The sequence below is a fragment of the Ostrinia furnacalis genome, unplaced genomic scaffold (genome assembly GCF_004193835.3).
Source record: "Ostrinia furnacalis isolate ACB-3 unplaced genomic scaffold, ASM419383v2 OfSCF7157, whole genome shotgun sequence".
Lineage (NCBI taxonomy): Eukaryota > Metazoa > Arthropoda > Insecta > Lepidoptera > Crambidae > Ostrinia > Ostrinia furnacalis.
The window spans coordinates 356,702-379,507 of NW_021137396.1; the positions used below are offsets into that span (position 1 = coordinate 356,702).

At 43.1% G+C, this 22,806-nt stretch overlaps 1 protein-coding gene and 1 long non-coding RNA gene across 2 annotated transcripts; one reads left to right on the forward strand and one right to left on the reverse strand.

The window, feature by feature from the left end:
- Positions 1 to 535: 535 nt before the first annotated feature.
- Positions 536 to 22,408, reverse strand: LOC114363479 (protein FAM102A). The gene is made up of 11 exons (XM_028319207.1): positions 22,243 to 22,408; positions 18,032 to 18,212; positions 12,876 to 13,003; positions 12,433 to 12,531; positions 11,444 to 11,568; positions 10,617 to 10,708; positions 9,195 to 9,734; positions 5,651 to 5,819; positions 3,783 to 3,891; positions 2,980 to 3,097; positions 536 to 1,788 (listed from the first exon to the last, which is right to left on the reverse strand). Exons 1-11 carry the CDS (start codon positions 22,391 to 22,393, stop codon positions 1,785 to 1,787), a joined length of 1,716 nt encoding a protein of 571 aa, XP_028175008.1. The 5' UTR covers positions 22,394 to 22,408; the 3' UTR covers positions 536 to 1,784.
- Positions 15,483 to 15,959, forward strand: LOC114363480 (uncharacterized). The gene is made up of 3 exons (XR_003656784.1): positions 15,483 to 15,492; positions 15,637 to 15,752; positions 15,879 to 15,959. It is a non-coding gene; the product is annotated as an uncharacterized LOC114363480 (long non-coding RNA).
- Positions 22,409 to 22,806: the final 398 nt, after the last annotated feature.

A 22,806-nucleotide genomic window follows, 5' to 3' on the forward strand; every position in this document is an offset into this window, starting at 1 on the left:
AATTATTAGTAATTGTAAATACTTTGCCTTTTACTATTCTGCAGATGTATAAATATTATTATCAAAGTACCTGTAAGCCACAATAAAAGACTATTCGTGCAAGATTACCATGTAAGATTTTAATAAAAGGCGACGTAACAAAGTGTCGTCAAGAGAAATCTTGCACTAATAGCACATAGTAAACGTAGTAATCCTGGCACTGCGTCCTCTTGCATATAATTGTACAATCAATAGTTCGTAGAGTCTGTGTGACATTTGTGTCGGAATTGACCCATCTGCGGAAGAGGCTACTGCAAGCAATGTTACCGTCCACGTACGTAGCTCGATGATGTGTGTTATTGCACCTGCCTATTGGCGTTTACTCATTAAAGGACATTCTGTACAATTATTGTCTATTTATTGATCAACTGTGCACACAAAGGGTTTGTAAGGATCGAGCTCGATCCAGAGATTATTTACAGCGCAGATATTGAATATTTTTTCTGCGATAGGAAACATCTGCATCGAGCTCAATCCACGAAATAAAAGCACTGCATTTTAGTTCTAAACACGTCCTTTATTCAAATACTGTACAGGCTGTATACATAGACATATGATACAATAACAACGCGTGCCGAGTTCGCTCGCCGAGTATCATAAGTTCCTACAACTAGCTACGATATCACAGCGTCCACAGGGGCGCCGGCGAGCCAGCGGGGCACCACCAACCGACACAGGTCGGTGGCGCAATCGTTGTGCTCACGGATATACCAATATAACATATGCCGATTCGACTGGTCAGTTTCTTTGATGATCTCTATCGATCACTTACATTTCAGTTAAAATCCGTAGGCCCAAAGATGGCAGCACCGCTATGTCGCCGAGTGGCGGCCGCGCGCCCCTCTCATGCGCCTATCGGTATACAGGTCGGTCAACGGCAAGCCACGCGCTCAAGCTACCAAACGCAAAGGAATGACTTAGATTTACCCCCACTTTGAACACCTACACTCCGAGCGACAACGCGCCCTCTTTTGGCACCACGCGGAACTGTTACGTAAATCTCGCGGAAAACATAATTATGGAGGGACTCGGGAAGTATCTGTTATCTAACGTTAGACTGTCGCGTGGAGCCGAAGACGTGGACATATACAACGCCCGGGCCCTCGCGGGCGCCGGCTTAGCACCAGTTTGTGAGCACTTCATTGCGAATTATTTCTAATGTAACGGAAAGAATCTAGGCGTCGCACTAGAGCGGCGGGAAATAAACGATAGTAGAGGTACTCTGATGCCAAGTGTCGCGCTAATTATATCGATATACTGGAAGTACCGGGTGAGAGCGAGAGGTAAGACGTTTCATAAGCATCGTAAGGCCGCGGTCGCTTCGCGGGGCGCGCGTGTTGCATTCATACATATCGTTCGTTTAGAAAGATATCAACTTAACCTACAATAAATAATATAATACAGCAACACGCTCGCCCGCTGCGGCCGCGGCGAGAGACAGGAGGAAGCACTGACGCTACGCAAAATATAGGAACATTCAGTCGTCGTGTAGGTCGTTATTACAATTGAAAAGTTTCCTACTTACATTATAAATAAAAACATTGTAAATCATACAAAACCGATTGCACGAGCACAACCGTTCCTAAAGAATCGCTAGTGAATAATAATAATAATCAACATTATTAAGTTACAAATTGTAAAACAATGTATGGCATAATTTATATAATAAAAACAATAAATATGCATTGTTTCGTCGCCGAGCGAGCTGCGCCGCGGGGGGCCGCTGCCTACTCTCACGCCGTTGGCTACCTGCGGGCAACACACGAGTCAATCACTTGGGTGTAACACATGGAAGAACATGTTCAACAAGTTATGTAGCTTAGGATGCTGAAGTGACCGCGAGCAAGGCACCAGTACGGTCACACGGAATAGTGCTTAAAGGGTAACCTCCCGACTCAATGAGGGCTATCGTTTTATATTTTAACATTGGCACCACTGGCGATTGACATGACGCCATACTAGAGTAGACAGTGGCGCCATTTCGGTGTGCGCAATGACAGAGTCCTCTTATCGTTTCAGCGCTCACCAGTTGGCGCCACTGTCTTCGTGATTAGCAAGTAATGGTGACCTTAATCTACAGTGGCGCCATCCTGGTGAGGGCTAATATAACAGTTCTCCTTTCCTACCGCTTCAACGTTCATTAGTTGGCGCCACCGTTTTCGTCATTAGCAAGTATAGATGACCCACGCTGAACTGTCCCACCAAACTCCATGACAGGGGGGCGCTACCATATGGTTTCCAACATGGCAAAAATCGGAACCAGCGATCCGGTATTGACGGTGGCGCTCCACTGTCAATGTCATGCATAAGACAGTTCAGTATTTTGGAACTAACAGTGATCTTACTCTACAGTGGCGCCATCCTGGTGAGGGCTAATGTGACAATCCACCTTTCCTACCGCTTCAGCACTCACTAGCTGGCGCCACTGTCTTCGTCATTAGCAAGTAACGGTGACCGTAGTCAACAGTGGCCTAATGTGATAGTTCTCTTATCGCTTCAGCGCTCACCAGTTGGCGCCAGTGTCTTCTAGCAAGTGACGTGACCTTTACAGTGGTCCTAATTGGTGTGCGCTAAATCGATAGCCCTCATTGAATAGAAAATGTTATTCCCTGGGAACGAACCCAAACCCTCGGGGTCTGCAACAGGTGGTTACAACAAGATGCAGTCGATCCCGACTGCCTTTAGACGGCCGAGCTCACGCCTGCAACAGTCCGTCGTGTATAGTCTGGTCTGTGAGCACGTAGAATTTTGTCCAATGACCCCAAGCTACCCATCCTTATCGCTCGCGCATAATTATGTTGCTGTCGTGCTCGCACACTCACTGTGGGCGCCCGACAGTCGCGACAGCATTATAATTACGCGCGAGCGATAGGGATGGGAAGCTTGGGGTCATTGGACAAAATTCTACGTGCTCACGGACCGGGCTTTAGTAAGTAATACCTGTTGTCGTGCGGGTGCAGCACGACGCGCTGGTAGTCGCGGCGCGCGAGCTGCTGGCGCTGGCGCGAGCCCAGCTCCGCCGTGCCGTCGCGCGAGATGAACAGCTGCAGCCCCGACGCTGCAACACACAAACACGTTATGTTAATGAGGGCTATCGTTTTAGCGCTCACCAGTTGGCGCCACTGTAGAGTAAGGTCCTGTCACTTGCTAGTAGCGAAGACAGTGGCACCAACTTGTGAGCGCTAAAGTGGTAGGAGGACTATCGCATTTGCATTCATCAAGATGGCGCCACTGTAGAGTAAGGTCCTGTCAATCGCCAGGGGTGCCAACTGTTAAGTATAAAAACGATAGCCCTCATTAGCATGGCATAACGCACTAAGTTTTTTGTCACTACAAAAAATACCCCATGAATTTGCTTTGCACTCCAAAACTAAAGTTGCAGTTTATTTTGTTCAGTTCGCACCGATGATAACACATTATTTACGTCACTTGAACCGCTTACAATACTATTTTCGGCCAAACGCACGTTGTAATGAGGATAATCATTTTTATACTTAACAGTTGGCACCATTGCCGAGTGACAGACAGGACATTGACAGGGGGCGCCACCGTCAATACAGGGTCGCTGGTTCCGATTTTTACCACGTTGGAAACTTTAATAAGTTGAACGATGGTGGCGCCCCCCTGTTTATGTCACGGGTGGGACAGTTCGTTATAGTTCATCTTTATCTTACTCTGTAGTGACGTCATCCTGATATCAAAATATTCTTTTTGTAAGCGATTAACAATGATCGAGTACGTACTCTCAGCGGCGTCGTCGACGGCGTGCTTGAGGTCGGTGGCGGCGAGCAGCTCGTCGATGAGCGAGTCGGGGTTCACGCGCGTGTTCTCCACGCGACACGACGCCGTGTGCTGCGAAACAATGCAATGCTATCATTAGTCTGCTCACATCTGCAGCAGGAATTTAAATCAAAGTTTAGTTACAAAAATTCTCGATGTTGTTTGGATACATAGATTTATGCTGGTTTTCTTTATTCAATCCTAATCCAAATTCGTCCGTCAAGTGTCAAATTTCAATATGTTTTTCGAATGTTGCCATCCCTCTCACACGAAGTGAGATGTTAGCATGAGCGACGCTGATAGATAGACCCGAAACTACGTAAACAGCGTTTCGGACTAGCTCTGCAGGTCTCGGGGTCACAAAAAATAAATAAGTAAGTAAGACAAAAATTATGACAAAATGAGATGCATCTTTTCGGTACAGCCAACGGCATATCTAGCCAAACATTGTGGTATCTTTTGTAGTTCTAACAGGATCAGAGGTCTTAGTGCGAGTTTACATCAAATGTCCTCACTAGTGAGCGCATACAAAAATATATGAAGTTTCCGCTAGGGGCGCTGTACAATTCGTCATACATATAATGTATTTTTTTACGCGCTCTCTAGTGAGGACGTCTGTGATGTAAACTCACATTAAGCCCTTGGGAATAATGTAGACTTTAAATATCGGCTGTTTGAACCAAGACATAACAAATGTGAGTATTATAAAACTATCACTTCACGGGATTTTACAACAAAACTTTTATGACGGTAAATAAGATATTTTATTTACCCTCCAGATAGTAAAAAATGCAACATAACAGTTTAAGGCTGGTTTTAGAGTCACGCTGACCGTCAGTGCTGACATGAGGCGTCGGCGCCGAGCGATCAGCGTTACTCAGGAACGTTCCCTTCAATTACATACATATTGATCTGTCAGCGCCGACGATCAGCGAGCGGTCAGCGCGATTCTAAAACCCGCCTAAAATATGAAATGTGAGTGTTACCAGGCCTGTTCATCTCCGCGAGTTTACATCGAAAACAAAACACGCACGATGGCCCACCTACAGGATACTATTCGACAAGGCCTCACATACGAGCGAACATTGACTCACGCACGCGTATTCTTGTGTATGATGGAAGAAAATAAAGAAAATGGTGTACTAAATACTGTGCAGTATTTAACTGCCTAAATAATAATAAAAACACAGAATGTACTTTTTGAAGTTGCCTCAAGACACTGAGAGGTAAATAAGTAGTTAATATTATTCATGATAATTCATACTAAATCATGTATTTCCTCCGCCATTTTCCGCAGTTTGGCACCTCACGTCACATCATTTTACCGAAGTCAGCCCTATAGCTTCGGCGCAGTGCCGATCACTGACGTTTGTCAACAAAATGGTGCTTGACTCTTGAGACAGGCTAAATTACACCATATTGTTAATGACATTGAGCATACATTTTTTTAAATACCTTCGCGAAGTAAAACTTCTGTACGTAGTACTTATTATTATTCTGTGCTAGCACGCTAAATAAATACTCCGCTCAAGTTGCTAGAAAGCATTAGCGGGTCGCGAACCGCGGGACGGTCAAGTCCGCTGCGGCACACTAGCGCGATCTGTTATCACCAGTAGGCAACAAACGAGCCAGAGCTTTTTCAAGATTTACGTCGGCCACATTTCGAGTATGGGATGATGCATCTGTACTAGTATTATATTATCTGTGGTATTGCCATCTGGCAGATTTTTCAAACGAAGCGAAAACCCTCATTGGAACTTAAATTAACACAAAAGATGCCACAATGTTTGGCTAGATATTTAAACCAAGACATAACAAATGTGAGTATTACCTGCGCGTCGTCGGGCGGCAGCGGCTGCGGCGGCGGCGGCGGCGCGGGGCCCGCGAGCGGCGCCTGGTGCGCGGGCCGCAGGCGGCGCTCGCGGGCCGCGCGCGCTCGCTCCAGCGACCCGCCCTCCGACGCCGACGCAGACGCCGACAGCGAGCCCGATGACGGGTTCCTGCAACCATAGTAGTTCTAGTGATGCGCTCGGATTACAGCTAATACGAGATAGGGAGATTAATTGATTGAAACTGGATATAGACAATGCCAATGAAATTAATTGATTCATATTCAAAAGAAAAGTCAATTTTTGATTTCCACCTTAGAAAACTTAATAAATTAACAAATTAATAAACAAAATTTTGAAACGATTCAAAAGTTAACTATTGACACATTATTAAAATTAGATTCTTTATGAATGTACGCTATTGACTGATCAAAAAATTTACAAGAGTTTCTACAATTTCTCAAAATCACAAAACAGATATTTTGTTAAAAATAAGCACAAAGCATAGTTTTCACCTATTACAATAATTTACATTATGCGAAAGTGCAATAATCAATAAAATTAGGGATTAGAAAATGTTTAATTAGGGATTAGAAAATGTTTAGCAGTCATTACACACAAGCAAACTGTGTTGAAAAATGCATAAATAGCGGTTATAATTAAAAAATCTTATAATTTATAAAAAAAGATTTTCCATTTATATTATTGCACTTACGGAAATAAATATGTTTATATTACTTTTAAATAAAGCGTAGCGTAATTCATCATGCAAATTGATAACCCGAATATATTATACAGACATGCACTCTTCATACAAAATATACAAAAGCGTTTTCAGAACTGAAATGAAGAATGATTAAACCCATGCACAATATAATAATATGTATTTCTAAACAATACAGCAGCGTTTGTACTTATAAACTATGTACAATATCAAAACAACGAAAAACAAACACTAACGAACTCCAATTTATTACATTTTATAATAAGAAGTAAACAACAATAAATAAATTACTTAAACTATTTAGGCATTTATAAAAACGACAAAAGCGAATGATTTAGGGACCATTAGTGGGAAAATTGGAATTTTTTTTTTACAAAATGGTCTCTCAATCATCAATATCACAAAGTGTATCATTATTTTACAACCAATGTTTGATTATACATTTCAAATAATACATCCCAATTCAAGTTTTTGATTTGACTATTGTGTATCACATTACAATATTTTGTTTCGTGTTTTTTCTGTTATTTAGAATTTGACAAGTTTTTCCGAAGACCGAGTGTGTATTTTGTGTGATACAACTCTGCGATAGATGTAGGGTGATGTATAATGCTTGTATATTGATAAGGAACATTGATACGAGACAACATCTAAGTTTTCATGCGATTCGGGACACTGTATTTACGATTCCTATGTGCAATATTTTGTCTACTTTTAGTTTGCGAATTTTTATTCTCACTCGACTTAGTCTGATGTTGTCTTTTTTACTACAAAACCATTTTGATTAACTTTATTGTAAAGCAACTTCTATATTATGCCAAAAACTTCTTCCATCTGAATTCCTGAACAATTGTTTTTCCCATCATGTTTACAAAATGAAGAAAGTGAAGGTGCCAAATTAGAGCCAATGAGGGTTTTCGATCCGCTAGATGGCGGGACGTAGATGTGGGGTCTGACTGCTGCGTGATTGGTGGATTTTGACATATCTGTCAATTTCATGTCAAAAATAACCAATCGTGCAGCATTTGGACCTCGCGTCATCGTATTGCCATCTGGCGGATTTTTCATACGCGAAAACCCTCGAATAGAGTTCAGTAAGTAATACGAGTATAGTCGCGATCAGTGTCCCGAACCGCGGGTGTTACTGTATGGGCTGTGGACTGACAGCGCCGAGCTGGGCCGGCGCGGCAGCGAGCCCTCGCGCCGGCCGCACGTGCACGCCTCCGCCGCCGCCGCCGGACCCGCCGCCCTGTCGGGTCACAGCTTAGCCACGGGCGGACAACGCACAATGCAATACACCTTGCGTCACCGACGAGAAATACAGGGTGATTTTTGTATCAGTATCCAAATTTTCAGGATCGACTCTTCAGTAACTTAATTGATTTACGTAAAGAAAACAAAACTTTTTTCTCCATAATTAATTATTTTCATCCGCTGCGCGCGGTTTCCAAATTGACTCACGTGGAAAATTTGCTTCGTTCATGGAAAAAAATGTACACACAGTTTACTGCAAAGCTTAATAGACATAACGGTGAGCGAAAATAAGCAATAACCTTTAAAACTTAAAATATGGGCACCCGCGAATTAGACTTTCAATTTTTTTTCGCGAAAAATACCACAATAAAAATAATTACGATAAAGTTGTATTGTCAAATTGTTCTAACGAGCTTATTAAAAAAACTTGGATACTGATAACAAAGTCACCCTGTATTGCGAAACAATACGCGTAGTATATCTCGTAAATTATACCAACTGACTACATCTCCCGTTGAAGGTATATTCTCAGAGGCGTGCGTCAAACGAGTGAGGTTAGTATGTGACGCACTTATAATACACACAAATACGCATACGCATAAATACGCATATAAATACGCATTCATACAATGTCGCAGGTATGCGAGTCTCAAATAAAATAATTTATTCTGATCACAAAAAGCAACAATACAATGTGTAAGAAAAAAGTAACATATTGTTGCTTCACGTACTGTTCAAGCGTGAGGTGCAGTCAGTGGCCATTATTCACCAGCTTCTATCTTAATACTATTTGAACGCAACATTATTTCATAGCTTATAGAAGTTTATGAACGAGAAAAAACGTGATATGCTAAAGTTGACCCAGCTCTCTCACCTGTAGACTGGATCATGGTATAAAACAAACGTAAAATCCAACGATGTGTTGTTGTATAAACGGTTTTAACCCAACGTTATGTATAAATTGCACTCTCACACACATTGGTTATCACAAAAACACATTAACACTTGATATTCACATATTTCACCACACGATAACTTAAACTCCTTTAAAAAATATTAATACCCACATTTTAATATCACAGAACACAAAACATTTCTTACAACTACCGTCACCCATATGGACAGAAGAGAGCGAGACAGAACAGAGGACAGAGCAGCCCGACCGGTTAGTGCGAGGCAAGCGGGAACGCACGAGTCGAGTTTAGCCGCCATTCAAATTTTGAATATAAATAAATAATTAACTTAGGAAGAAAAATATATTTACAGGAACAAAAAAAAAACACTAAAATGATTAAAAAAATATATTAATAAATGAATTAATATAATAGTTGACTGGAGAAGGCAATACTCGGCACAAGGTTTGCAGTTTTGAATGCATTTTACTGCCGGCAGTATCGCCTTTGTTCCCAAGTCCACTATTATCTCACGTTGCCAAATTGATTCTTAAAATTACAAAAATTACACACAACACTGGTCCGTATGTAAATTTTTCTTCCACATCATCGCATCGTCGTGAGTAAGAGATCAGTGATCCACGGCTAAATTCGAGTGTTCGTGGCGGCGCTCACCTGGCGTGGGCGGTGTAGCTGTGTCGCGCGGGCGCGTGCGGCGTGGAAGCGGCGGGCCGCAGGCGCGCGCGCAGGTCCTCGGCGGAGCCCCAGCCGTCCAGCGACAGCTCGTCCTCGAGGCAGCCCGACAGCCGGCTGGCGGCCATGGCCAGCGAGCTTTTGCGGTGCGCGAGCGGCGTCAGGAACGGGAAGTTGTTGAATAGCTCCTCGTTCTTGCGGCAGCGCTCGAGCAGCGCCGGGATCGTGTTCAGCGACTTTTGCTTGAGGATGTGGAAGTTTGTGAGAGGTTCGGCGGCGGGCGTGGGCGGCGCCGGCGCTCGCTTGCGGTCGAAGTATGTGGGCATCGTGGGCACGAGCGTAGCGTCTGGCGTGCGATACTCGTCCGAAGCGGGCGAGCAGGGTTCCGGACGAGGCACGACGTCCGGCACGAGCGTGCAATTCGGCGTGAGGAACACGTCGGACGCGTCCGAGGGCCCGCTCGGGGGGGAGGGCATGAAGAGGGAGGTGGTGGTGACGACGGTGGTGCGCTCGATTCGCACGCTGCGCGCGGGGAGGGATAAAAACATAAAACGAAATTAATAAAGCGTAGACGGGTCGGACGACTGTTTTTTGGCACGGTTCTGGCCCTAACACGCTTTTTAATATGATGTGAAAAGTATGAAGTATGATAAAAATGACTTCCCAAATATCAATATGAAAATTAATTATTAACGCAATTTTCCCCAAAATGTGAAAATGAAAGCTTGTGTACAAATCATCATACAAACAATAAAATAAACAAATCAGTTGATGAAGCACCCTGAGTGCCCACGCAATTGCACACAGGAGGATTTAATTAATGCTGCTGACAACGCCATTATTGTAGCAGAGTTTTGGGCTGATACTGTGTAGGTTTGTTGTCGACGCGATAAGAATTAAAAAACTAAATTAAAAAAAAGCAGTCAATGTTGCACATGATGTCATGCCCTGAGTGCCCGAGCAACTACACACAGGAGGATTTAATGAATGCTGCTGACATATTGTAGCGGAGTTTTGAGCTGACACTGTGTAGGTTTGTTGTCGACACGATAAGAAGAAGAATAAAAAAAACGTGCAAACAGCATTGAAACTACCCGTAGAAATCAGGAATAATGTTTTCAATTTACAATGCTCAATAATCATCTTAACCTCTTTCTTATTTCCACAAGAGTAAGAGTGATCAGATACTATACAAAAACCATTTGTTATTTTCAGATGATAGTCCAAAAAACAGTTGACTGACCCAACTACAGGGCGGTAAAATAAAATAGGGTTAGTGACGTGCGGGTGTTGCGTCTGTACAGTGCGCCGCGGGCCGGGGCGTCGCGGGTCATCGCGGGTCGTGGTGGGGTGTTGGGGGGCGTCGCGGGTCGTTGCGGGGCGTAGCGGGGCGTGCGGGCTCACCTGTTGTGGTGCGGGCGCGCGTCGGGCTCGCCCTCGGAGCTCTGCCGCGAGTGCGCCGACGCACCCGACGCGGAGCTGCCGTAGCCTGACGCCTGGAAGGAAACCATTCAATTGAGATGTTGTACGATATGTCCTGTATTCCGTATGCGACTTGTCGCCACTCGTGGTAGCTATGTTTTAAAGTATTACGAGCTGCGTCATCTGTTGGTGTGATATTTACATTTCCTCGTGGATTTAAAAGTTTGGGACTACGAAAATCTCTGATAAAGTTTTATATTTTAAATTACACGCTAATTGAATATACTCAAAGTCAAAGCTTTTCCAGGGCGCTTATACACGTCCTCAAGTATTGTTTGCCCTACCACCACTTCGACAACATATGGGCTGGTGCCGGGAAGAAAATATGGCGGAAGAAACTCTGTCACCTTTGTCAGCCTCTTTTTTAATTAGATACAACTGTGTACAATTTCATCTCCCGTCACTTTTAACTAGTGTTCAACTTTCGTTCGAGTTTCAATTATAACTCGACGTAGACTCAGGGCAGGCGGGGCCATAAGTAATTTTTGAAACAGAGATGCACACTCGCCAATATTTTATTAATTAATTAGTACGTATTATAAACAACGCTATGTTCATTGCAGGAATTTGAGTGACGTCACCCATAACCAGTGTGTGAGAGAAAATGTGATATGCACTGTTTTATGTTACACCGCCTGCCACGAGTCTTTGCGTCAAATGAAATTAGGGATTAAGAAATTACTGTTAAAAAAACTGATTCTGTCTCACTACAATTTAATAGGCTGATAACTAGTTGTCCAGGCACGTACCTTGCTGCTCATGTCGCCGGAGGTGTTGGAGGAGTTGCGCGAGTGCGTGTGCGCGCACGACGCGCACGGCGCCGCGCCCGCGCCCGCTACCGCGCCCGAACCCGCCAATGCTAACGCCGCGCTCGCTGCCAAACAAAAGAAAACAACGTTATGGATGTCCACCACTGAACCGTCCCAGCCACTAAGAAACTAAAGGGAGATGTGACTAGGGGGCGTGGCCGGTGTCGCAGCAATATGCCCAAAAACAGAACACATCTCTCGTGAATACAACAATGATGACAGCAGCGACGTTATAATGTAAACAGTTTACATTGCTTGCGTAGTACTAAAGATTATTCGAACGTGGAGTACTGATACTGCAGTGGATAATGAGCGCATATTTTGATTACTTTGTGTGCGTGAATTTCTAATGCGACACTGAGTTTCAAACTCAACGCATTAGTTGGGATCTCTCTATATCTATGGTCCCAGCTATGAAATTGTCAGGAGGGCGCTACTATCTAGACTGGGTTGTTAGTTTTTGATTTTTGCCACTTGACGTTTCAGAATCGTGGGACTATATTTAGAGTAGAATAGGGCGACCTCCATTCTTCCAGCGGGTGTTATAAGTGGCGGCTGAGGGAGAAATATTATGCGAACATTAGACCCCCTAACCGCAGGATCTGTGTAAGGAGTGTAGGTCAAAACCTCCTTTTAGTCTCTGGTAAATTAATTTAGAAAGGGTCGTCCTCCGGATAATGTTACCCTAGAATTCATCTATTTTAAGTAACATGTATTTGAATTGAATTTACATGTGACGTATGAAAATGTCTGTTAAACAGCTGGCGATTACCACTAGTACATACTGGCATAAAAGTCATCATAGACTGATTTCGTACATTTTAATTTTAGCTTACATAGGTAAGCTAACTTCTAATAAGCAAGATAAGTTAGCTAACATCTAGTAAACTAGTCAATAATGGTTTCTTAATAAAATAAAAGTACGTTACCCGGCAAGTCGGGCGCGGCGACGGGTGAGTCGTCGGCGTCGGGGGAGGGAAGCTCGCACGACGGCAGCGACGACAGCGGCGCCGAGTGCCCGCCTTCGCCTGGAAATTAACCAAGGATTAAAGTTAGTAACCATTCAGTAAAGTTGCACACAATGTAAAGCATATCTATTACAAAAATATTAGTGGCAGTAGGTACTGAAGTATTTGTTTAGTTTGTTGAATTCTTCGATTCAGACCTGTAGGTAATATCACACTGCCTGCACTTCGCAAGTGTTTACACATCGTAGATCCAAAAAAAGTACAATACAACTTAATATCACCTCCAAAAGATCAGGACTGAATGGCAAAATGGTATTGACTTGTAATAGCAATAGATTGAAATCGGTTCCAACAATACTATGACTATTAGACTAGAAAAAACTTTAGCTACAACAGGAACTGACCTGCGGTCTTCTTAGTGAGCGAGCCGAAGCCGGACGAGGCGGTGGACGATGCAGCGTCGTCGTCGGGCGCCGCGCTCTCCGACCCGCTGTCCTGCTTCGGCTCCACCACCTCCTGCTTCCTCTCGGGCCTGGAAGACGAAACACACTAGTTATACACAGCTTGCAAGTAAAACTCGTTTTATGGAACAATGCTCAAACAACAGAGACAAACTTCACCTTCACTGGTTGGGTTTTTATCTTTTTATTGGCAGTTAAGCTGTAGATCCTGGCTATACAGGAGTTGCAGCGGTGGGAACGGAGGTGGGAATAGTCAATTACAATGCTTAAAACTCTTTTCTAGGTTTGTTGCTACCAATGTCGTGTGAAGTATTTGATTACTAGCTTTCCGCCCGCGGCTTCGCCCGCGTGGAATTTTGTCTGTCACAGAAAAACTTTATCGCGCGCGTCCCTGTTTCAAAAACCGGGATAAAAACTATCCTATGTTCTTTCCCGGGACTCAAACTATCTCTATGCCAAATTTCATCAAAATCGGTTGCGAGGTTTAAGCGGGAAAGCGTAACAGACAGACAGACAGACAGACAGAGTTACTTTCGCATTTATAATATTAGTTGGGATGCGAATATACACCAACTCCAAGACAAAATAAAACGCGGGTGTTCTAGTTCTTTTGCTTTGGTTTAGTTCTATTCCGCGAAGTATTCCCGTTTATGCATGTTCCACGCTAACGGTCCCAAGCGAGTTGTCCACACGACGAATCGCTTGTCACCCGATCCGCGATTGAATTCGAAATGTCTTTTTATCACTTCACTAGGTACACGTTTAAAACACAAAATAACAACAGATTTGTACAATAAAATCTAATAAATGAATCAATTAAAATCATTGGAACGAATCGACCATGCTATCCTTTCAACTACCCTCCTCCACAGAATATTGAATCGAACTTTGAGCGTCGTAAGAAAGATGGCGCTTGCCGGCGGGCTTCATGAATAGAAATGTACAAGTCACGCCATTCCTTAATTGATACTCGTATGATATTTTATTATTTGCTGAAATTAAACAGGTAATTCTTTTTTTTTTCATTTCTTGTACCATTGAATGAAATTATTATAATTCTAATGTTGATACGAGAGGCACATAATAACCGGCTTTCAGATTAATTTATAAAATTCTGTAAAACTATAAATTCTGAAATAGCTAACATAGGTAATCAGTTACGGCACAAAGGCGATTACAGAACAATTCAATTTAATGTGAAACATTTTTATGCGAATTCCCGTAATAGTGTAGTCCTCAGATCATAGAAGGGAATAGATGTGAAACGGGGGCGTGGCGCGTGTCTCCGCGATATGCCCAGAAACGAACATCGCCCGCGACGCCAGGTTAATCGCGATTCAGTCGTACTGAGGAAATGTTCTCCGATATTGTTGGATAATGCGTCGTAACGTGCAATAACATAAGTGAAACGAAGAACTACAGGAACAATGAAGTCATTTACCACATGTAAGTATTGCAAATCCATTGGTATTTTGCTTATAAATAAAAAAACTAAACATTTTTACGAACGAATTCAGTGCCGTGACATTTACTGCGATATCGAAATTAGTGGTGATAAAAATTCAAACACGTTGTACATTGACGATTTAGTTAGCAACCACTTTATGTCATGCGTAACTACTGCGCAATGTATTTTATTTCTTCCGATATCCACTGACGCGTGAAAATACACAGTACGGCCGCATGTGCCGGTCGTAACATAGTGCAGGGCTCGTGTTCTAATACGGTTTCCTATTATCGATAAATAGAAGTAAATTATTATTTTCTATTTTCTAATTTTGAATGAAAAAATCATGAGTTGCTTGCGATTTTTAAGTTTTTACAAAAACAATAACAATAGTAGAAGGGATTAGTAACTGTCAACTATGTAATTACTAGTATTTCTATACTGTGTAGCTGGAAATTGTGGCGGGAGCTCTTTGACGCGCTGTTTTCGGCGAAGAATTGCGCGCGCAGATTTTGACAGCGCGAAATACCTACTTTAGAAGAAATACCAAGCCTTAAACTATAGGAAAAAAATCCCTAAATCTCTAGTTTTCCCCTAATTTTCTAGTTCCCTATCCTGCAGCATAAATATAAGATAAATAAATATATTTATGAGTGAGGGATGTCTGCACCGTGAGACCTAAACCTAAGGTATCAGACGGAATGTGACGAGGAAGAAGTTGAGGTGTGATTTCAGAGCTATCTGCGGCATGGGGCGGTGCGGCGACGCTGCGGGCGGGCGCGGCGCGCGCGGCGTCGGCGGGCGGCTGGCGCGCGTGGGCGGGCGGCGCCGGCGCGCCTGTTGCCCTGGCTGCGCTGGCCGCCGCGCTGCAGCCGCCGCCCACTGACGCCGACGACGCCGAGCGAAGGTACGTAGTAGGTACCATGATTACGTTTATCTCGTGTGTCAAAGCGAACGAGCCCGGAGCAGGATAAAAATATTTTTTTTCTTTCAACTTAATTTCAGAGTCGTAAGCTCCTTGCAGCAAGCAGCGGAAGGTGACTGGCCACCGGCGGGCGTCGCCACGGGACTCGCGGTGGTGGACCGTCTCGACACCTACGTCGCACTGGCTACGTGAGTGACTATGACACTGTTCAGAGTATACATTTTATTGGATTCTGAAATAATTTTATGTACTGTGAAGTTCATGCTAATTTTCATAGATTAATAATACATAATATATGTATAGTATAATCTAAGCTCATGTTGCTATTTCAGAGGTCTATCAACGCCGTTCGGTTCGGGCCCGGTGACCGCAGAGGGCTGGACTCGCGACGAGCCCGTGGCGCCTCTGGACCTCGCACCCGCCATCTTGACGGATGAACACATTTGCGGTGAGCGAGGAAACGTGGAAACCACCACATTGAACGAAAAATATCACACAAGCGCTTCTAAGTCTCGCCTATTACTACAGTACGGGCGAGCCATCGTGCATAGCGTTCAGTTAGTTTTGTACACAGGCACCAGGTACGTGGTGGGCGCGGACGGGTCGGGCGCGCTGGCGCAGGGCGCGGCGGCGCTGGCGGCGGCGGGCGCGCCGGGCGCCGTGGAGCGCGCGCGCGTGGCGGTGCGGCGNACCAATATTGTAAATACTGGTAAAAATCGCAAGTACCTACTTAACCCATGACTTTTCATACAAACTTTGTCAGTCTATAACTTCTATACTCCATCGATAACGACATTGAGCTTTGGTTGGGGTAAATTAATATAAGGTAACTTCATTTAGTCCCAATAATTGATTCTGAGTTTTTCGTCCATACAAAATGGAACTGACTCCTTTATGCAAAAATCGTTAAAGAACATAATAATAACGTATAATAATAAAAAGGTTTTCATACAAGCATTTTTTAAACCAATTTCGAGCCTTGCCCCCAGGATTTAAAGTATCGATATCTTATCGACTCCATTTTATCTTTCTTCTCTCTAATTGCTTTTTTCAAAGTGTGCGTCACGTCACGCGGCCATTGATTGGCCATAAGGCACGCCTTCTGGCCAATCACAGCACTTTTAAGCCGGTTGCACATGTTGTGGTAGACTCTCAGTCGCTTTGTTTTTACACAGTTGAATGTGTGTGTGGGAGCTGTGGTGGGGGAAATGTGGGGACACTGGTTCTCGTTGTAGTTACGCGCGACATCATATCTATTCTCTTTCTATGATCTGAGGTGTAGTCGTTAGTGTCGTTAAGGCGCACACACACGCCAGAGCGGCCGAATGTTGCGTGTAATAAGTTTCGCGGCGATTCCTTGCGCCCGCGCACTCCTCGTAAGGTCATATTCTCGTCACGCAGACTGCGGTCATTTAGCGGCACGTGCGGTTACACGTCACACATGACACTTGACACTCAGCAGCAATATTATAGTTCCAAAATACTGAACTGTCCTATCCATGACATTGACAGCGCGGCGCCACCGTTAATACTGGATCGCTGGTTCCGAGTTTTGCCATGTTGGAAACCATAATAGTTGAACGATGGTAGCGCCCCCCAGCCCCCTGTCATTGAGTTTGGTGGTGGGACAGTTCAGCGTGGGTCATCTATATTTGCCCCACTTTTTAGCATTACAGCGAATACAATAAAACCCATATTGACAACTTATTTTTCCTTTCAGCTGTACCTACATGAATCATGTCTACGGCGGTTTTTAGCGATTAGTTCACCTGTATTTTCAGTGTAAATGTCAAGTGGCGGCACGAACATAAAATGCAAATGAGGTTTGGGATTTTGCTTACGAAGTCCTGAGCCATCATTATTTTCATGTGACGCCACAAGTTTGGTTTGGCTTTGTGTCGTAATGACGTCAGAAAAGTTTACGAAAAAAAGGTATTACAGACGCACGATGCAATTGACGTCACATCTCAAGTAAAGGGGAAAAAAGCGTAGGAGTAGTGTGTACCCGTTTTGCATAATTTAATTTCGCACTGTGATTATTACAAATACAGCGATGTTTTCACGCGTCTAAAAGACACTTCTATCACTGAAGTGCTTATTGTGTATTCATGTTGAAAGAATGTAGTCGCTTATGAGAAGATAACATACGAAAAAATGTTATCTCTATTGGAATACCTTGAAAGAAAAAAAGATTTATTGACGCGAAAGCAAACTTACACGAAATACTTCACGATTTACTTCGTGGTTTTCTTCATAATGAAAGGTTGTTCGTCACTCAGCATGGACCAACGCGTCGTCCTACAAGTGCTATCACTAGCGCGGTAGTATTGCTCATCAAGCATCGTTTGCAGACTATACTCTGTCGGCTGCGGAACATTTAACCGCCTCTGTGGTCTAGTGGTAAAACCACCTGCTTCAGACGCAGAGGTCCCGGGTTCGATTCCCAGTGGGGGCAGATTTTTCTGTTCAGTTTGGTTGGTGGTAGGGCTTGTTCTAAGTCCGCCTGGCTAGCTTACCACCATCTTACCTAAGTCTGTCGCCATAACAACAATGTTAACATTGTTGTTTTCCGGCACTTAGATATAAGATAGCCAGTTCCTCCGTGGTTGAGGATTCCGGGTGAAGCTCGCTTCCACCTTTGGCCTGATCATCACTTACCGTCAGGTGAGATACAGGCTAAGAGCATCCTCGTTGTGGATAAAAAAAACTAGTGAACGGTGGACTCACACTTTGAAGAGCGGGTCGCCGGAGATCATGTTCATCTTGATGCGCAGGCGCAGCACGGAGTTGTCCTGGCGCCGGCGCAGGTCGTAGCCCTCCAGCAGGCAGCGCCGCGTGGCCTCGCCCGCGCCCGCCAGCTCCGCCAGGTTCACGTCGCAGAAGCCCAGCTTCTGGTACGACCGACCGCCTGCAACCATCACGCAAATGTTGCACTTAATGTATACCCTATAAAGTACACACAAAGTCAAAGTCAAAGTCAAAATTTCTTTATTTGTTTAAATAGTTCTTACAAATCGTCATATGCTCTTAAGGAGCCTCTACATGTCTCATAATCTTTTTACCCTACCAGCGCTTCGAGACCAACATTTGGCAAGTGCTGAGAAGAAGCGCCGCAACAAACTCAGTCACCACTGTCAACTATCCATTTCCGTTTTTGCTCTCGCTCTAATCAAATGGCGATTCTTTGCGATATAACGAGATGACATGACTTTCAATGCAGTAGCGGCGGTCCGCCCCGGGTGCCAAGCATCAGGGGGTGACAAAGTCGCGCAGATTAGTACTCACTGACGCATCTGCATGGCAAGGACGGTCGTGATGTCATGACAGGGGGGGTGCCATTCTGGGGTGCCTTAGGCTATAATTTATATTATGACGGTGCCGCTCCGGGTGCCAACCTATGCTACGCCGCCACTGTTTCAATGGGCAGTTAAAACTGTTGGCGATAGTACATAATCGTGTCGTGTCACAACAGTAAAGTAATAGGAATATCATAGGAAGTACAGAAGGAGGCCAGTGTACCGAGCCCAGCTTCTGGTACGACCGACCGCCTGCAACCACCGCACAAATGTTGCACTTAACGTAGAAGATATAAAGAACATAGTGACACAAAGTAAAGTATAGGAATATCATAGGAAGTACAGAAGTAGCCCAGTATACCGGGCTGCTGAAGTGTCATACCCTTATTCACAATAATGCAAACATCTTATTAAACCTATCTCTCTCGTTCCTACTTGGCGCTGTCATATAGATAGAAAGTGACAAAACAGTGCAATAGTTAAAATAGGTTTATTATGCTGTTTGCCTTATTATGAATAAGGGTACATATTAGTCTTTATAGGTGGTGCGAATTGTTTTCACATCGCAATGCATGTTTTGTACGACCGACCGCCTGCAACCACCACAATGACGTCACAATTAATACGTTTAAAGACTACTGCAATGGCCATGTACAGTCGCGGAATGAAAAGGTTCGTCACCTTAGTGTCGGTTTTCGCTTGCACTAGGTACTGTAAGAGTCAAACCTGCCAACATAACAGTGCTAGAAACAGTGCTGCTAACATTTAAATAAATATGACGTTTGCTAACGAATAAGGTTTTGCTTGTTTATTTTTCTATCCCATCAGTGCAATGCAATGATGACATTGACCAATTGACAATAGTTTTTTTTATTTGATAGAAATAATAATGGCAGGTTGAACCAACAAGAAGGTTTTATTTATCAATCATAATAATCTTCTTGACAAGATAAATCGTCAAACAACTTTGATCTGAATAATTTTGTACTTTACTGACGAACAGTTAAAGATTATTTTTTCTAACTCGAGATTATTCTGTAACATAGTTTCAAAAGGTAATATGTGCTCGCGATTCGTTGAAGGAATCAATTTGAAAACTGACGAACTTTTTCATTCCGTGACTGTACAACTACTGGACTGGACTACTAAAGTGTTAGGTTAGCCCTTCACAGGCGGTGACAAATAGTTGTCACCATGTTTGTTATGGGTTGACGCAATTCGTCCCATTCATTTGTTCAATGGTCCGTTTGCGAATGGACCTTCTGGGACCAATTGAAAAATATATCTACGTACACTGATTAATGGAAGCTCAAAACCATTAATTTTCAGATGGACTGTTGAAAACAGCATCAAATTAATTTGAGATCTACTTTTTCAATTTGGCGAGAAGTTGATTGATAGATGTTTCAGGAAGCCAATTTCCGGCCACCTGAAAACGTTAAAAACATTCAATATCAGTTTAACAAACGTAGGCGTTTGATATCAGCTTTGGAATCGATACAGCTGAAATTCCGTACATTTTGATGTGAAATTGATTGGTTCAACTAGATAAATAAAAGATTGATAAACTTGTATAAAATTATTAAGTCTTTCTTTAGTTATCATTCAATGTATGTAGATAATAAAAGGCTTGTTCTGTGAATCATTATAGTCTACAATTAGTCATATTTTCCTTATCACTAAATTCACTTCACATACATGTAATTTCTACATACTTACTGCACAGATTTATAAACCAATCAAAAGAATAAAGTAGCAATCAATTCTATTTTGATTTAAAAGAGAGCAATGACAATCTTTTCTAGACTCCGGCATTTTTATCAACTACCGACTGAGGAAATAAAGAACAACTTATAAAGTGGGCAAGTTTAAATTGATGGCGATCCCGAGGGCGGGCGGAGGCCAGCGCTCGCCGCCCAACGAGGCTTTATGCCCGTTAGCCGACTAACGGCCGCCCGCCCTCGCAAGTGACATTTTAAAACTTCCACTATAAAGAAATCCAGCTGAGCCGCTCATTAGTTACACTAGCTTAACAGAGTTAGTTTTTTGGCACAGTTCGCGCAATCTGAACTCGATTCGTGCAGATTTGCAATATCGTGATTAAGCGTAATGCAATAAAATTGTGTAGTTTCTGAAAAAATGTAAAGGATTGCATAAGCTGGAATATAATTGAAATTTAATAAATGTAAAGTTAATTAATGGATATCGTTTTGCGTAATCATTTCCTATCCCAAAGTTACTCTTACATCTGATGGTGTATGAGTCCTTGTTAACTCATACATTTATCTTGATAGTGAACAGGAAAACACTTGATGAAGCTTGATAGGTTTATTATTGATGTGTGCACACAGTGACAATTGAACGTGAACTAAACTAAAAATAATTAGCAATTAACATATAAGCAAGCGCCTACTTAATCTAAAGCGTTGACGCTGCAATGTTCGATGTAATCGTACAGATGGTACGTGTAACATTTATAACAATACATAGTTGTTTGTGAAATCCATAATTTATGAAATGAAGTTTTTACATAGTGTTTTGATTTAGGGCGCTATAAAGAGATTGTCAACACGCAAACTAATTGAATAAGTTTGCGGCAAACACTGCGTAGATTTATGGGCCTGTTAATTTGCACGTTTTGGCTCGGGCGCCGGTGGAAGCCCTGATTGAGTGCGCCATTCATTTTGCTACACATTGTTCAACAAAGATGTTCTCGGATATAATATGATCAGTTCATTTTTAAGAAAAACTTACATTGTAGATATAAGATAAATTTCACTGAATTTTATCAAACAATTATTCAAATTCAAATTAAATGAAACTCAAGATACAGAAGAAGCTTTGAAATAAACTCTACGAAAAGCTTAGATTCTTATCATAATAATGATTATGAAGCCATTAGCTTCATAATATGCGAAATACCAAGTAACGTATCTAACTCAGATATTCATCTAAACAAAAGTTATATTGTGTATTATTTTCAACACTGTAGGTTCTCTTTTTTGAGTTGTTATTATTTTGTGTAACTTATCCTCTCCGAGAGATTATTATCCAATATAACACTTCCTATATTGACTAACGACTTGACTGCAACACAATGCGCATGATGACAATACATTTTGCGTTAAGTTCGTAACAGCTTGCATAAATATTGGCGGATCAAATAGTAGGCTAGTGTGACGCGGGAGGTGAATACACGATACAGGGACAATGGAGGCGCGCACAATGCAGTGCAGTATTTATATGCAGACTTGCCTTTAGAGCTCGATAGACGTGGAAAACCTCTTTATCATTGTCACCCAACGCTGTAATTCAAGTTAAATTGATTTTGTGGTGACAACCACTCAACTGTGTACCTAACTCAATCTTTATGCTGCCATAGCTCCACATATTAAACGCGCTACGTAAACCTGCATCGCGGTATAAGTGTCTGACGTCTGTTGTTACATGTGACACCTGCGTTAGGCTGCATTTTCACCAGAAATATGCGAGAATGCGTAGTGAGGAATGTGTTTGTAAAGAACCAATAGAATCGCTTCATTTATCGAGGCGAGGTAAATCGCATCCTCGCACATCTCTGGTGGAAACGCAGCCTAAAGCCCCTGGGACATTGTGAGCTGATACTAATAAAATAAAGGTTACCTTTACACTCCTTGCGTACGGAGACGCGCATAAGCGCCGGCTCCAGCACGCCGGTGTTGGCGTTCGCGCACATCTTGCACACGAACGAGAACTGCGCGTTCCACCGCACCGCGTGGTTGCGCACTTCTTCCCTGCAACAAATACAAACCATCAACAAACGTTTTAAAATCAAACAATGAAGGCTGGCGAGTAACAGGACCTAACTCTACAATGGCGCCACCCTGGCGAGAGCTAACGCAAAAGTCCTCCAACCATTTCAGCGCCAAGAGTTGGTGCCACTGTCTTAGTCACCTAGCCTAGCAAGGACCTTTCTCAGGCGCCTACTGGTGAGCCCTCATTAAAATATAGCTCATTGGTATTAGTCATATTGGTTAGCGAAATAAGTCTAAAATAAGTAAGTAGCGGCTAATCGCATTTGCCGCAGACCCCATTTTGACAAAAAAAACGTGGAACGCCCTCCATCAAGATAAGACGATACACGGAACGTTGCCGCGTTGCCAGCAACGGATAAAGATAATAGGGCCCGGTGCTTCACGTCGCCACATGGCCTTAAAATTATAAGTC

What these genes read in the sequence shown, in the direction of transcription:
- LOC114363479 (XM_028319207.1), bottom strand. Translation starts at nt 22,393, where the DNA reads ATGGTTTGTATTTGTTGCAGGGAAGAAGTGCGCAACCACGCGGTGCGG. An exon ending in CGCCGCGCCCGACTTGCCGG is followed by an intron (nt 11,569 to 12,432) that starts GTAACGTACTTT and finishes TTTGTTTGGCAG; the next exon opens with CGAGCGCGGCGTTAGCATTG. An exon ending in CCGGCGACATGAGCAGCAAG is followed by an intron (nt 10,709 to 11,443) that starts GTACGTGCCTGG and finishes GTTTCCTTCCAG; the next exon opens with GCGTCAGGCTACGGCAGCTC.